This window comes from Aethalodelphis obliquidens, unplaced genomic scaffold (assembly GCF_003676395.1).
Source record: "Aethalodelphis obliquidens isolate GAN/ISIS:26980383/991018 unplaced genomic scaffold, ASM367639v1 scaffold45, whole genome shotgun sequence".
Classification (NCBI taxonomy): Eukaryota; Metazoa; Chordata; class Mammalia; order Artiodactyla; family Delphinidae; genus Aethalodelphis; species Aethalodelphis obliquidens.
This window is the reverse complement of record NW_020837989.1, coordinates 578,857-595,525: the sequence shown is the minus strand read 5'-3', so window position 1 is coordinate 595,525 and position 16,669 is coordinate 578,857. Positions and strand designations below refer to the sequence as shown.

The 16,669-nt window shown below is 41.6% G+C and overlaps 1 protein-coding gene and 1 long non-coding RNA gene across 9 annotated transcripts in view; one reads left to right on the top strand and one right to left on the bottom strand.

Moving 5' to 3' along the window:
- The window catches only part of LOC113606788 (uncharacterized), a 30,859-nt gene extending 14,195 nt beyond the window's left edge, over positions 1 to 16,664 (top strand). For both annotated transcript variants that reach the window (XR_003427689.1, XR_003427688.1), the window contains one exon: positions 2,284 to 16,664. This is a non-coding gene — a long non-coding RNA (uncharacterized LOC113606788). The remainder of the gene's footprint in view (positions 1 to 2,283) is intronic.
- Positions 1 to 16,669, bottom strand: part of EBF1 (EBF transcription factor 1) — a 392,677-nt gene that overhangs the window by 14,666 nt on the left and 361,342 nt on the right. For all 7 annotated transcript variants that reach the window (XM_027081411.1, XM_027081410.1, XM_027081412.1 and 4 more), the window contains exon 12: positions 129 to 194. In XM_027081411.1, the coding sequence (XP_026937212.1) occupies positions 129 to 194 (66 nt within the window). The remainder of the gene's footprint in view (positions 1 to 128; positions 195 to 16,669) is intronic.

Sequence of the window (16,669 nt, the reverse complement as noted above, 5' to 3'; positions counted from 1 at the left end):
CGTTAGGTCCGAATGACTTATACACTGAACTCGTGCAAGAACTTTTGTATTTTTCATACTTTTTCATTCTAATAAGGACTCCCGGCACTTCAGTTGAATGTGGAAAGTTCGAGACCCACTATGCTCACCTGGTTGTTGTGTGGCATCCCATACAGCGCTTCCACCAGATCTGCAGCCCTTTTGAGTATCACTTCCTGTCAAGGAGAAAAACAGATACAATCCTCTGAGTGAAGGCAGGATGTCATTATCTTTTCACATGATCACGTACCACTTTCCTCTGGCCATCCTTTGCCAACGCACTGCTTTAAAAGAACCCCCGAATGGCATTAAATCACCAATGTATCCCTATTCACGTACACACTTAATCAAGTCAAAAGGTGAGCATCATTGGTACTGCAAGATAAAATACATCACTCAATAGTGCGCCATAAGCACGATAAAGCACTCATATGTTTATTGCTGAATACAATTGCGAGGTCATTTACTAGATTACTATGATGGATGTCAGTTGGTGCATGTTATGAATCCCTGAGATGTGTTTATTTTGCACTTAACTGCTTATTCCAGGAACCATGACCTTATCAGACAGGTCATTTTCAAGAGATGTCCAATCAATCTTCAGCAACTAGGAGCATGTAGCATTCAACTTCTTTTGTTTTATCTCCCTTGCACGGCAGAGTCATGATATAAGGGAGCGATGTAGTAAACCCATCTACTGGGGCAATGCACTGTTTTGTCAGAGGTTCTCACAAAAGAATTCTCCCTGCCCCTGGAAGCTCCCTCTGCACCAATTTTCATGACCGGCAGAGTCTGTTTCTCTTCTAGCAATTCTTTGCTATTTCAGTATTGTTTGTCATTTTCCCCATTTGCTCATTCATTCTCCTTCTAGATACATGCTCCACTGTTCACTCCAGGTGAAGAAAAAATGTCTCCTTTTCATTTAGGTGGGCTTCCGTATTTAGCTACCATGCTTGTTTCTAATAATATAGGGCGCTCTACAAAAATGTGTGTGGTGGTAATTTTTTTTCATTCTAACCACAAGAAATCGTTCCCTCTTCATTCAGCCCTAATTTTCTGCAGATTCATTTATACTGGAATGTGAAAAGGAAAGTTAAGCTTGATACAAATAAAATGGAGGTTTATCAGAGGAGCAAACATGAAGGCGTGGTGTGGTTATCAGAAGTGATTTGCAAGAAGATATGTTTATAATATTTTGCTGTGGGTAAAGTTTCAAAAAGAAGTTTAACTTTAAACATTTTACACAATAGAGTTCTGCATGGAGAAGCAGTGCTGTTCAATTTTCACATACTGCAGACGCTGATCAGAAAATAGGGATATAATTGCATTCATTTTGCTGTCACCATAGCCTCTTCAAAAATTCTTGAACAACTCTTGAAGTGACACGCTTTTAGATACATATTAGCATTTTTCGATTTTAAATTCTCTATAAGATAAAATAGTTGTCATACTGCAGTAACTACTTGTGACATATATAATGTCCTAAATTCAAAAATGAGATAGAGGGGGTTTTCAGTTCTCAATAAACATCTATGCTTGCCTTAAGCTGCTAGACCTCATTTATAAAACAGTTCTGTTATTTTTCATATAAGGAGTGAAAAACATTATATAATCAATGGGGTTTGAATCAATACATCTGAAATAATTTCTTTATTTTTTTTAATGCAAGCTACAAGATAATCTACCACTGTTTGTTTGCAGTGCTGTCTGACAACAGCAGTTAATAATTTACTATGGTATGGGCACAGTAAACCCTATCCCCAGATCCAATCAGCTTGTGCTGCCTTCACTAAAACCTCACGGCTTTATCTGGCTCTTAGGAAAGATGAAAACAAAACAGGATCAGGTTAGTTTATTTACCAAAATTTGACTTCTCTGGGTCTATATTCATTTATTTCTTCAAATAAATATTTATGCCAGTGTTTGGGCTTGGCAGAGAAGGTATTTTTCTTTTCATTTCAGGGAAAAAAAAAATACAAGTCTCTGTCAAAAGCAAGATAAGGTGCAGTCAGAAACTGCACTTGCAAACTTCAATCTTGGAACAGTATCACTGAGGATTTAGAGCAGTGCTTCTTCTTTTAATTAATTTCACAGAACCAGGGATGAGGGAAGGTAAACTCCACAATAAACTCCAAGATCTTTGAAGTTTTTGTGCCTGAAAAATTCCAACTATCAGTGTAGGCTGTATATTTTAAACTGATATATTTTTGGTGATAACATTTTTCAATAACATAATCTACAGTGTTCCTTTTTCTCCTTATTCAGTACCCAGAGCTCTCATCACCATTCAATCCTCTGAAAATGAAGCTTGTGAATCTCACTTCCTAGAGTCGCCGCCTCCTTCAATACAAAGAGCCGGGACATGCTTTCTACTAGGCACGTTGCCACTGTAGGTGGGTCAGCAGCCAGCCTTGCTTCAGACCAGCAGTCTTGAGGACAGTGCGTGAATCTGATGTTGTGTCCTGGAAGTGACTCCCTTAAATGATATCTCGCCTATTTTAAAATGTCCTTCATCGTGGTATCAACTGTGGGGTTTAAGGGAGGGTCCACTTTTGGCTCAGCTTTGCCAATGTGATTCAGCTTCCATTAGTCATTTCTGCAAATGGGAAGGAGAAAGGAAATTTCTGGGTCCTCTGTGAGTTAGTGCAGCGGACCTGCAAGGTGCTTGGATTTCGGTGACCAGAAAATTGCTCTCACCTCCATGTCATTATGCTCCCAGTGAACTAGCCCCCAAGCGTGTTTGTGTTGGGGATCTAATATATTGCCTTTCAATCAGAGCTGAGAGCCACTGAACACACAGACAGAACATGACGAGCAGGTCAGGAAAGCAATAAAGATTTTACAGAGCTGTCCAAGGTGCTAAATTTACTCAATAATGGTTTTGGCACCATAGTGTTAACCTCTCATTTACTACCAGTTTGAGGGACTAAATTGAAGTAGCTGACTTCATTTACCTTGAAATGTATATTTTATGACATTATGTAAGTAGATTGAAAGGGCACTGCAGTTTTAACAATTTAAAGGCTAAAGCATGTTTAAGATGAAACTTGAATATTTATTGTATATTGCACTTAAAGTATATAGAATGTTAAAATGTATTGATTAAATTTGTAAAAGGCATTATAAAAATGACAGGTAGTATAAAAGATGTATGCCTCTTAAAATCAAACTGATAGTATATGCTATCTCTTCGGTGGTCACAAGTGTAATTTTTTTGCAGTTTTATATGGTAATTTGAAAATTCTGTAATTTCACGTTAGGAAGTGATCGAGCCTGGGATGTTAAAGAGAGAAACTTCCCATAAGGGGACAAGCTGGATGTTTCATATAATCTTCTGTCTCTGAAATTGTTCCTAAAGTCTTATTTTTTGCGACATTAGGAGGGAGCATCGTGTAAGGATCCTTCCACTCTAATATGCAATTTTAATATTTCTGAAAAGAGAGAGCACTCGACAAGTACTAATATCTAATTTTTCAAAGCATTTATTTGTCAGGAGAGATTGTCTCTTCTTTTCATAATGTTTAAAACGTCTCGCTGCTTGCGGTCTAAAACATGAGGGTAGAGATTAGACTCTTCCAAGATAATTAATCCTATCCTTGGATTAAAAAAAAATACATATCCCATTGGGGAATTAAGAAGACAAATACCAGTACCCTCAACAGTGAAAAGCCTCAGAGTCTCCTTATAGAGCTAATGCTTGTTCTCCAACCTACATCCTGAGTCAGACTATTTTTCTTTTCATGGCTTTGGATTTCTTCTCTCTTAAAGAAAGAGAAAATGTATAGTCCTTAAAAACTGCAACAACTCTTTGCTGACCTATTTCCTTTCTCAATTAAAACCTGTCTTTACCTGCCTTGCTATGACCATCGACTGATGATTATGTGAATGGAGATCTGGAGAGGAAAAAAAAATGGATGAACCATACTAAATCTGCTTAGAGTTAGTAGAAACACTAGGAAGATTCAAGGATGAGTGGGGTTCGAGAAACAGTTCAAGTATAATTGGTACAAGTTTTACCATGTTTTGGAACCTTTATAATGAAAGTGCTGAACGGGCTACAAATGCAGAGAGAAGATTTGGCTTTACTTCCTATGTTGCAACCCAATCAATTAGCAAATAAGTATTGAACTTTCTCTTGTCCCAGCAGTCACACACCGATATTACTCTCCAGCACCTTTCAAGGCACCCTGTCTTCCCAGAATTAAGGTACGGCGTTCTGTGGGAATTGCAAAAGATTTCCGCCACCATCTGGTCCTATCCTCTTTATCCAATCTCCTCTCCCTAAACATCTGAAGAACTGCCCTCTATTCTGGGCTAGTTAGTCCTCTCCAGCCTGGGAAGTAACATGTTGGGCTCCTTCCTATCTCCATACCTTTACTCATTTTGCCTTTATTTGGGAAGCTGGCTTCAGTCTGTGCCCATTTACAATATCTTCCCATCCTCTAGGGCCTGATAATGAAGGTGGTGCTGGTGGTGGTGGTAGAGCAGTGGAAAACATAACTGTTGTTTATGGAAAGGGAAACATTAACTCATTTACTCTCCGTGGTGAGACTCCGTATCGCCATTTGGCAGACGAGGAAACTGAGACTCAGAGAGGTCCGTCAGCTTGCCCTGACGTCACACGACTAATGAATGGCTGAGCAGGGATTCAATCTCAGGCCTGTTAGACATCAGAGCCTGAACTCTTCATAATTACACTATCATATCAGAACTAATTCCACCTTCACTGAGACCCCAGCTCCTAACCTCTCTCATTCCTCTGAAAAATAGTGCTGAATGCACTGCCCAGCACTGCACAGAAGTGGACACTGTGGGGTCATTTTGTTCTGGTCTTAAATGTGTGAGTCTACAATCTCCACAACCAGACTACAGGCTCTTGGAGGTCTTAATTTCCTTCTCTAAGCCCCTAGCACTATGTTCGGCAAACCACAGCCCTTGAGAAATTCTTGTTGAAGAGCTCATTCTAAGATCATTACTGATTTTTAAAAGCGCGTGCTTAACTTACATGAGGAAATGACCAAGTCATGTATTTGGCATAGTTTATAAAAGCAGAAGACTTAAATTTGGTGCTCCATTTGGCTCTAGACCTTTAAATCCAATATATAAATTCCCAAAGGTCAAGTCTTGATCACTGGGGGGTTTTTTAATACCACTTTTTTTTTTTTTTTAAGTGAATTTGCTCCTTCACTCCTGCTGGCTTGTACTTACATTTTAATTTTGTGATTAATATAATGAATCATGTCGGGTACAGACATTATCTCAAGTTATAGGCTGCTAACAACATGAGGTTTGTCTTGATGTACGTCAGCCTTTTATTAACTATACTCCTAGGCTCTTAGAAATACTTAGGTATTTGCACCCTCTTAGGAACCAGGCGTATCACGTCTGATATGCAGACATGGCTCATTCACCTTTCCTTCCATTTCATGACAGTAAACCCGCTGAGGATTAATCACCTTCCATGTGAATCTTCTCTGCAGCATCTGATCTCAAATGTGTTGCTAATAATCTCATATTCACTGGGCCCACCTAGCCTTCCAGAGAGAATGGGAAGGCTGTCTAACCATCCAATACTGAGCCCGTTTATAAACCCAGTTCCATGTTTTGAGTCATTCAAACCCAGATGAGCAGGCGAGATGGCCTGAACTCTCTTTCATTCAGAGCACATGTAGACCAACTCATAAAGCCAGATGGGTACCCGTTTACCAACACAACATTATAATTTCAAATCTCAGGATCAGATTTTGAGACTCTGGGAACTCCCTCATAAAATTCAAGCCCAGGGATGCTTCTGTAATTTGGGAAGACAACCTGTGCTTGGCTTTATGCTCCCTCAGTTAGAAAATAATGTTTTGAGGGACGAAGAAGAAAACAGAAGCTAAACGTAAACATCAATTATCAAAGCCAGGTTGACCTGGGTGATTCCCGAGAAAGAAGTACAATACTTTCCTGTCACTGCACATTGCCCTGTCGCCCATTTATCACCACTCTACTTTGCCCTATCAGGAGATTCAAGATACAGTGGGTTCAAATATCAGCAATACAAAATGAAGAGGACCGGCAAAATCACTCCTGATTTAAAGTCGATAAGCACCTATCGGCACTGAAATCAGCACTGAATCCGTTCACCTCCTCACGTTGGAGTTTACTATTGGGTCCAAATTTTAAACAGTATATTCAGCTTACTAGCCTTTAACTTCTAGCTCTTTCCCCACTTGCTTCTGAAACTACTGATTGGAAAGTCTAAAAGCTGAAAAAGTGATTGGAAGTTTCTGGCAGCCCATATCCTGCAGAGCTGGATGTACAATGCAATAAATACTAGTTGACTGAGAGGTATTTCTGTGGAGGGTAGTATTATGTCCCAACTTCCTTTGTGTTTATTCAGCCAAATGGAAAATTCCACAGTGGTAGACTTTGCATCCTAAAAAATCATAGAATGAGGGCAGTGAGGGAAGGGGTAAAACAAACCAAAATAATACTTGAGCACTGTTTAGCTTCCGATCCTCTGAGACATTCCTTAAATTTTTCATTTTTTCTGGTAATATGAACTTCTCGAAGAGCTTACCGCAGATCATTAGAAACCTTTATTGTCACACTTTAAACACGCTTTACTCAGAAGCCCTATGACCGAGAGGAGTCACTCTCATCTAGCATGGATATAATTAAACATGTTTCCGCTGAAAGGGGCATTCTCATTATGGCTAAGGACCACTTTAGAGTAAATTGAAATGGAAAGGAGGAGCATAGATGAGGTGTAGGTAGCAAGTGGTTAGTTCTAGGGAGGCATAAAATGCCAAATGTGTAACAATTATATTTTACAACCCTGCATTCTGAAGACTTCATAGCATTTTATTATAGAAGAAGCTTCAGCTGAAGCTTACTGAACGAACATTCTAGTGCACACTCATTGCCCATAGTCTTTAAAGAAACATAAAATTCAAACCATCATCAAAATCTGCAGAAATATTCAAAACAAAGGAATCAAATATTTTACAAGGGTCTACTGCTATTCACACAAGAGGCATCGAAAGTGTTCTAGTCTAAAGAAAATGCAGGGGCTTGAAGGGGGGGGCTTCTGAACCTCCTCTAATTTTAAAGTTGATTTTGTGTTCAGATTAGATGACACCCCTCTTACTTCTCAAACATATGATTAGGTATCATCGTGCCGCGTGGCTGGAGACGCGCCCAAAAGCTTTGCCTTTGTTACAAACGTGGAAGACTTCTGAATCACATGAAATTAAGGTAGGTTGTAAGCTAACGCAGCTACATCAACGTAAGACACACTAACTTACATGACTGACTTTTACAGTGGAAAGGAAAAGGCTGTTTTCAGGCAGCTGTTATTGCCTCAATGGGAAAAAGAAAAAAAAAAAAAATCAATGAAAGTGAAATGAACACGAGATTTTGTCTGAGTTGCAGTTAATACCACTGAAGAGCTATGGAAATTAAAAGGTCAACAAATAAATTAGCCAGAGTGTTATGAAATGAATGATTTGGCTTATAATTTTATTGACTGAAAATTGTTCACTGCCTATTAGACCAGGTAATTTTTATCTGGTGCCTCAATTACTGTTCCGTAAGCAATAATATAGTTGTAAGAGCTGCTGATTCGATCGCGTGACCTCTGAGAAGCTGGCTAGGACAGCTGACTTTACTATGATGGATAACCAAGCTTGGTCTCCACGAGGTGCGAAACCTCCCTTTCCTGCAAGGGGATCTCATAAAAGAAACACTACACTTGATTCATTTCACCAAAATGTTTGACTTTTCAAGTGTCAGCAGTTAAGTATAAATTGTGAAGCCAGGTATTCCTGAGAAGAGTGATGACAATGGCTTTCCCCCTCTTTTTGGTCTCCTGGCATTCTCTTCTAAATGGTGTCATGGTAATTGGTGAATGGGAGCCTGGGGTGCTTCCCGGCACAAATACAGTGAAAAATGGTGTCTGCCCCCTTGTGAATATGACCTGCTTGGAGGTACAGAGCTGAACTTGGTAACCTCTGGCTGGCTCTTCTTATTCCAATTCATTGTACTGGTTTAAGACCAACGCTCTGGGTTAGATCCTGCTGAGTGGCCTTGGAAATCGACTTTCTGATCAGGATGAAAGTCTCTGCTTAAAGAGAAGGCTGTGGACAGAGGTGGCTTTTTCAGGGCTAGGTTGTAAAGTCAGCACATGAAACAAAAACTGCCTAGAGTCAAAATTACCCTTGAAACTCTTTTAAGTTGCCAAGGCCTGGGCTCTTAGAAACACAAAAGCCAGAAATTAACCACTTGTGTTTCTCTTTGTCTTTTGGCTGTGGCTTCCCTTTCCCTAGGGCAAAGGACAATAAATATCTAGTTTGAAAGTAAAAGGACCACTGAGTGAACAAAGAGACTTATTGTCGTATGTATGTCCCTGTATGTCTGTGTATGTGTTTGGGGTGTGTGTATACAAATGTATGTGTATATTTATATTTTTGGACAAGTACATGTAGTTAAACTTGAGTAAGTGCTATGTGCAGGCTGGAACTATACTGGACTTTAACGATATCTAAGGAAGGCGAAAATAGAGTTGCTTTTGGTTTCTTAAATTGTTGAACATCATCAGTTATGATATGTACCTCCAGAAGAACGGTATCTGTAAATGATGATTCCCAAGGCTTTACTGATGGTCCTGACTATAACTGCAATTAAAATCCACTGCCTCAAGACTTCTGGGGCTCACTTCTTATTACTCCAGTGGTTAATTGAAGTGTTACTCAAGGCTGAAAATAGTAAGCACGGCCAGAGGCCTCCTCGTGTCTCTGTTTCTAAGGGCTTCGGTCTTGAAGAGGAGGATGCTGGGTGGTTAGGAGGAGAAATGAGCCCCTGTTTCCTCCTGTGACTTCTTCTTGAACTAATGAGTAATTATATTCAAAGCCCCTGTACACAGGGTGTGATACAAAGGTTAAACTTAGTCCCCCCCTTGTCAAGAGCTCAGTGCTAAAAGAACTTGAAGGAGGTTCCAGAATTCAGCTATTGGAGTAACTGTTATTACAGAGTCCCTACAGCAATGACTCTGGGGCTAAAGAGAAAGAGAATTATCTCCCAGGTTTATATGTGTGTGTGTTTTAACTCCTACTGCCACCTCCCTCTGGCTAAGCCATCTGTGAGCTACCCTCAGTCTATGCTAGCACCTTCCCCTCCCCCCCCCCCCCGGCCAAGCTTGAGAGATTTTAAAAAATTGGTTTACAAAATTGCCTTTTTTCTTAAAATTCCCTTTTCTTAATTCTAGGAAGCAGTGCTTAGAGATACTGCCTCTGGAGTCCAATAGAGTTGGCTCAAATCCTTGCTCTGCCATTTTTTTAGCATTGTAAATGCATGCCTCCGTTTCCTCAACTGTAAAGTACGGTTCAGACCAGCATCTGGCTCAGCAGACACACAGTGAGTGCTTACTGAGCAAGAGGCAGCAAGAATATTGATAACCCTCACTTGTTTTCCAGAAAACTTGGGCAAATTATATGCATTCTTAGAGTCAATGCTTTGAGTGCTCCTTGAGGTGCAATCCTATCTGCAAAACACTGGGAAAGATTCTGAACAGACTAATGGTGAGGCTGTCTGGTGAGGTAGAAAGCCTCCCCTGACAGCTGTGTGAGTGGTCCCTTCTGAGCCTCAGTTTTCTCATCTCTAAATCGGGCATGATTCAATAACGACAGAGTAACTTACTGCAGAGTCAGTCAGTTAAAGATAAAATAAATAATCTAAAAAAAGTGAGAATTAAAACTTTTGTGGGGGTCATGGCCTTTCTAATGAAGCTATAATCTCACTCCCCAGAAAAATATGTGCGTATGTGCACGCATGTGTGTGCATACTCATCACACACACACGCACACAATTCTATATACAATTTCAAGGGTGCACAGAACTAGGCCAAACTCCCCTGATGAAAGAAGCATAAGTAGGAGGGGCTACCAAGCCCCTAAACTGAGCATATCATCAAAATGGGGAAGTGGAATTTGCCCGTGAGTTTTCTGGCAGATACGGAGGAGAGAGGGGGAAAAAGAACTGCATTCCATAGTGTGTGTTTTTGACAAGAAAATGCAGAGACAAAATGGTTTTTGGAATCAAACTCAAGCATTCTTTTCCTAAGAGCTGAATATACTGCATGATTTGCTTTTGTTGCTATATTTTTTTGTTTGAGTCATTTTGGTTCCCAGATAAAATGTTAATAGATTTTCTTGAAATTAAAAAAAATAAATAAATGAATACGACGAGAGAGCACGTCCAGTGTCACAGTGTGGAAGATAAAGATGTACGGTTTTTCTTTATCCTTTTCTGAAACCCTTAGTCATCCCCTTTTCTGCTAACAGGCAATGTGGTTATGCAAAAATTTCTTATGTGTATTTTCACTGATGCAACTGCAGGTTTTGAATTACGGATAGTCTTTGCATAAAGACTAAAACAATAAAAGCATAATTAGAATACGTGGTATACAGCCGACTCCAGTTTTATTTTGCCCCAGCTCTGTATTTATGATAAATCACTAACACAACCGCTCTTTAGGGAGGGTGATTTTGGGTCTCGTCTCTCCATTGAGCAAAAACAGTGCCTGTGACTAGAGGCTGAATTTCAATTCTGCAAGTGTACAGTGGAACTGAATAATATTTGGCACAATGCAGTGCACAACCGAGCCACTAAATGGCTGATTTACTAAATTATTATTAGATGAGCCCTTGCTGTTCCAAATGAAAGTGCAGTCACTGCCTTCCTTCGTGGTGTGTTCAAATTGTTCTGTGTTTAAATATTCAGCATGAGGCTAATGTGAACTGATGAACTGAGACTATAAACATTCACTTTCAATACAGATAGAGCGACAGAGATGAAACATATCATGTGGCCTGCGGAGGTGAAAATGATTTATATTTAAGGATGTTGCTGCCTACTTCCATTACTTTAAGGTACTCTTAATTAGCATTAAGAGTTAGAAATGACTAATTCCCATGTACAGGAAGAGGAGGCTGGGATTTTTTTTTTTTTTTTGCATGCCAGTGCAGAAGTTACCACGAGGAACCGCTGCCTGTGTTGTTGTTCAGAACCTTGAGTTTTATTCATGGTGGGGTGCACCGCACCAGCAGAGTCATGTGTCTGCTGGGAGAACTATGGTGTCCGACAGTCAGTGTTTTTTCTCAGCCCACCCAAAGGGTCTACAGTCTATCCTCACTACCATCCATCCCTCTGCAATCCACCTCCCTTACCATCACATCTACTACACCTGCTACACGGACCCCCCAGCACCTCACTCTCCACGTCACCAAGCTTCTTTACTGACACCTGCTGGAGTGAAGAACAACCCTTTGCTCCTTGGGCAAAGATAACCCCCTCCTCCTTCCTCCCCTTTGAGGGCAGTTATAGGCAAGCACTTAAAATACTGTGATCACTTACAGTAGATTAGAATTTTTTATGGGTACCGTGTTGCCATAACAACACGAAGACAGCAGATGACTTAAGCTAAGCTTGCAAAGCAAAAGGCTGCTCATCTGGCAGTTAAAATGAATACAGTTCATTTCACAAGTTTCCCATATGGACTCTTAGTGTATGGTAATGAGGAGACCATATGGTGAGAGAAAATGCACTAAGAACAATTGGGTTCCACTGGCTGAGTGGGAAGTTGGGAGAGAAAACCCGGGTGAGAGATTCTGGTGCGTGTGCTCTCTGGGTTCAAGGTTTGGTTGAGGTTTGTTTGGGATGGTTGTTTTCCATAGTGGTTTCGCGTTTCTTAATCTGTTCCTTAATATGTCAGCTGTGCGAAATGACAAACATCTTGCAAATTTTGCAATATCATTCATCACAAACTGTCAGCAGTGTTTGCAAATCTGACTTGCAAGATCCTTTAAATGTGTTGTTCTTAAAAGGCAACAGTACTAAGTTTTTAGACAAAGTGCAGGAAAATTTAAGTACTTCTGACAAGCAGAAACATTAACAGTAATCATTTTAAAAACACTCGCATCTTTTGCCTGCATGTTTAGCTGTAAATAATGCTAGAATGTATAAAAGCTTTAAACTAAAACTGTAATAACTACTTTTTATTATGTTTCGTAAAGGATAAAGAAAATGCTGTGAGCCATGTGTATGGGTTACCTATAGGTGCGGACGTAGGGAGATGGAGGGTTCCCATTCTCCTTACTGCTCACCAGATTGGAAACCGGGGAGGACAGCTTGAAAAAGGCTCTAAAGTCAATTCTGTACTATACATGCTTCATAAAAGATGAATATAAATGCATTAGTTAGACGCGGTGAGCTAAATTAGAAGGTCAGGCAGGGCTGCGAGGGCTGAAAAATCACACAACCAATGAGTGTAATTACTCTTTTTTAAGTCTATTAAGTGGTGTTGCTCTATCAAGGCTCAGGGATATAGGACATGAAGAACAAGATAAAGTAATGTGTATTTATTACTCCCACCGGATCAATTTACCAGATATTTTCAGCTCCATAAAGCAAAACACACAAATGCCGCCTTTGTTACTCTTCTCAAACTGCCTTATTTTCTCTAAAAGAGGGACTGGCTCTGGAAGAAAAAACACGTTTGCCCTGTGGAGGTCCCCACGCAAACCCCTCTGGGTGGGGAATGAGAGAAGCTGGTGCGTATTTGAGTAGGAAGGGGCTGAGGTTAGGCGAGAGACAGGAGAGAGAAGCCAGTCCCCTCAAGGCAGAAGTATTTGGGTTTCCAGACCTGGGAGGGAAATGGGAACTTGATGCAGTGAGGCCGGAGGCCCCAGGTGCTAATCTCAGTTTTCCCATATGCTTGCTGTGAGTGGTAGCATGCCACCAGCCCTCTGGGAACTCTGACCCTGTGAAATGGGGAGTACCCATCTTGCAGGGAATAGTAGCCTCCATTTACTGAAGTCTCACTATATGCCAGAGAGTCCTCGTTGCGTACATTATCTCATTAACGCCCAATAGCCACGCTGCGGGACAGCTGCTTTACAAAGGAGAAAACGGGGGCTGAGAAGGGTGAGTCCCGTGCACGGAGCAGTGCAAGTGGTTTTCAAAATCCACGTCCATCTGACCTGAGAGCCCACTCTCTTGGCCTCAATACCCTTCAAAAACCTTGATAAAGCCGTGCCAGGCACATCGAGGGCATGACGCAAAGGTTACCTGTTCCCTGGGATTCACTGCAAACACACGGAATGCCAGCCAAGCTCGGTGCCTTTGTGCTAATGCTCACTGACCACTCAGGAAGACAACTACAAATCGAAAGGGGACAGAGACACCTCTGGCCTTCAAAACAGAGACAGCTCCTTGTTCAGTGTTTCTGGATGGCCTCGTGCATTTCAGCATCTCAGCGTTTCTGAGTCCCCATCCTCCGCACCTCTACATTATAAGAAAAGTCAACCTTTGCCCCAAAGTTGGTCACATGTTCCTCTCCCTCCTGCCAGGATCCAGAGAGGAAGGCACGTCTGTCTGTATGACACAGAATGGAATGCTGCAGCTGAAAAACCTTCGCCTGCCCTTCTCCACGTGCACGTGAAAAAGGAAACCAAAGCACACCTGGGGTTGGCATAATTATAGTATTTTAAATTTGTGTGTACAGCAACTATCACTGATGGTGGCTTTCAGGGACAAAATAATTTACAGAGAAGGGTTCGGCTTGCTCCTGTTTTCTCGTTTGGTAACTAGGAATGATGTCTGCTTTCCCGACTTCTCTCACAAGAGGGGCTCCAATAAAACAACGCATGTACAAGTTCTTTGAAAAAGCACAAGCCAGTATACAAAGGCATATTATCATGGAAAGCTGTCTGCTTGGTCTTTGGAGCAGTTTCATTTGACAGAATATGTGGGTGGTTGTATGAATCTAGCTTTGTCTATTCGCAAACACATGGGTTTAATAAAGTGGAGTTTGTTTTTTAAGGTGTGTGGTCCATGGCTCACTGAAACACTCCTGTTTTACAAACACTGACCATGATTCTAAGAAAGGCGGAGCCCGTTTTCATCCCCCTAACAATGGACAGCGGGACTATAAATCTCCCAGGTCCACAGGAATACCTCGTGCTGGCTCCATCCGCCACTTCCTGACCTTGCTCTTGAACTCTCACTCCACCTTCACATTCGGAGCCAAGAGGACACCACTCTGATCTGAGTCACACAGAGAGCTTCCTGGGGTGGGCTCTGGCCAAAGTCCTCGCACGGTCCAGTGGCTGGATGCACACTGTGGAGTGTTTCCTTAACACACAAACCCATTGTGTCCTTGATTACTCTTCCCAAACCCAGGAAAACGGGGCTGGGAATTTCACCATCAGGCCACCGGAGACAAAGTGACACGTGCCTGTGCTATTTGGTCAACATTTCTGAACGTGATATGCAGCCGTGAAAATGTTATGAAAAGTAAATACACAAAACTCAACCATATAGTCCTGTTTCTCTCCTTTCTTTATGAATAAGAAAAGTATTGCTTGGCTGCTGTAGACCTCAGCCATTAAACCAAATCTGTCTCCTGTTTTTCAATCAATATTTATGGAGTGGCAGTTGTGGGCCAGAAACTATGCTGAGGCTCCCACAGGATTACTTCTTTTTGTCCTATGTGATCCCAGTGAAGTTGGCACGATTATTTCACCCCCATTTTATAGATGAAGAAACCGAGACACAGAAGATAAACCATACACTCCACTGCTGACCTGAATTAGGACTTCCTGCTCTGCAGAGAGTGGGTAGGAGAGCTCTCAGAAGCCAGGGTCCCACTCTCACTCAACTGGCAAATAATTATAGCTACCTTTTGTGGACTGCTAAATGAGTGATTAAAGCAACCCAAAAAAGTAGGAAGTATTACCATCTCCATTTGACAGACAAGGAAACTGAGGCACAGAGAGGTTCAGAATTTGGGGGGTGGGGAGAAAGAATTTTGACCCAGACCACAGAGCTCTCCAGTCCCTTCAGCAGACTCTAGGGACATCAAATGCCAAATGAAAGTGAAAATGGTCCTCAAATGGAAACAATGGGAAGAATCTGGCAATGCCCTCATGGCTTCTTCCCACCATTGGGTGGACACACATTATTTACATCTTCGTGCTATAAAATTACCGACTATTTTCCCATAGGAAATGCATGGGAGTTGGGTTCTTGCCAGACAGGAAGCTAAAGGTGATTCTCTTCATGGCACACCCATCTGTGGAAGCAGAGGGCCGTTCACTATTACTGTTAGATTCTGTAATTGCTCACCAAGAATAAGTCAGGGTGAAAGGGAAGGAGGTGTAAGATGGAGGCCCCTTTCAAAGACAAGGATATGTACGGACCGACACATCATATGATTTCTTCCTCAGGTGAAATGCTCTCAAGATGTTTTTTTAAGGTGAACAGCGCCAAGTGGAAGTGAGGCTGTTATGGGAACTCAGGGTTGAGACTGAAGGCTCTGTGGGTCTTCCCCCGGGGTCTAGGAGAGGGCAGAATTTGCTTGTCACGGTTCTTCCTCTCTCTGGGCAGGCAGTGCCCCAGACCCACCCCCCAGCGCCTCACATCTGTGCATCAGTTTCGGCGGGGAGGGGCAGCTTTCTCCTGGACAGGCCTGTTCTGACAGTGGTCCTGCCGCTTCAGTGCAGCAGGGCCCACAGGTAAGATGTGATGATGAAATGATCGCCCAAAGAGGTTCGCGGAGCTAGGAAGGATGCCAACTTCATTTTTATAAGTGTATTACGAGCAGAAACAGACCTGGACATGACATATCTCTAGACTTGCTGTGGCATGGAGAGGACCTTTCCTCTACTCATTTAATTTATACTAATTTTTACTTGTGTAGTAAATGAAATTTCATTTTGCTGTCAGTAAACAGTGAATGGTAGCTCGACCAATTCCGTTCGTTGAACTTCTATAGCATTTAACTGTTCTCTCCTCTGAGTCCTCCCAGAACTCTGGTTGCACTTTTGTTAGTTGTACCTATTGTTTTCTGTTTTGTATGGCGTTGTATTTGGCTTTCTCTCCCACAGGGCGTCCGAGTTCCTTGGGTAGAGAGATAGGAATATCCCCAACATTGACAACAGGTACGGAATAGAAACCAATAACTGTGCATTTCCTTTTTTTCTGCATTGGCAATTAATACCATTGCTGTATGACATATCTTGCTCTACCTTGAATTTGTGTCTAATTTCTCCCACTTGTGTCTTAGGTGGGATGCCTCTGGAGGGAACAGACTCATGTCTTAGTAGCCCCGGTGCAAGGTGTGCCAATATGCTTTCCTTTGAGCTCTAGCTGTTCTCCCCTCACCAGAAATAAGTAAAGATCCTCATGGGGGTAGAAAAGCAATGTTCTTTTTCCTCTTGAGAACTGATACGATATAATGATTAATAACCTGGACTTAGGAGCCAGGCTTTAGAGGTTTGAATCTCCGTTTAGCAATTTACATGCTGTGTGACCTTGGGCAAATGATTTAACCTCTCTTTGTTTGGTTATCTTCTTCTCTAAAATAGAGGTGGTAATGGCACCAACCTCAGAGGGTTTTTTAGAGGAAGAAATGACATGATATAAGTAAAACATTACCTGGCACATAAGTGCTTGCTACTTTGATTATTGCTTACCTTATAATACTAAACACACAATGCACAAAAATATTGAGTTGCTTATCTATGAACTAACTTTTATCAATGGCAAAGTTTTCTGCCAGTCACCTGAGCCCGTGTTTCCAGAGACCCTAACCCAAAGAGGAGGTATC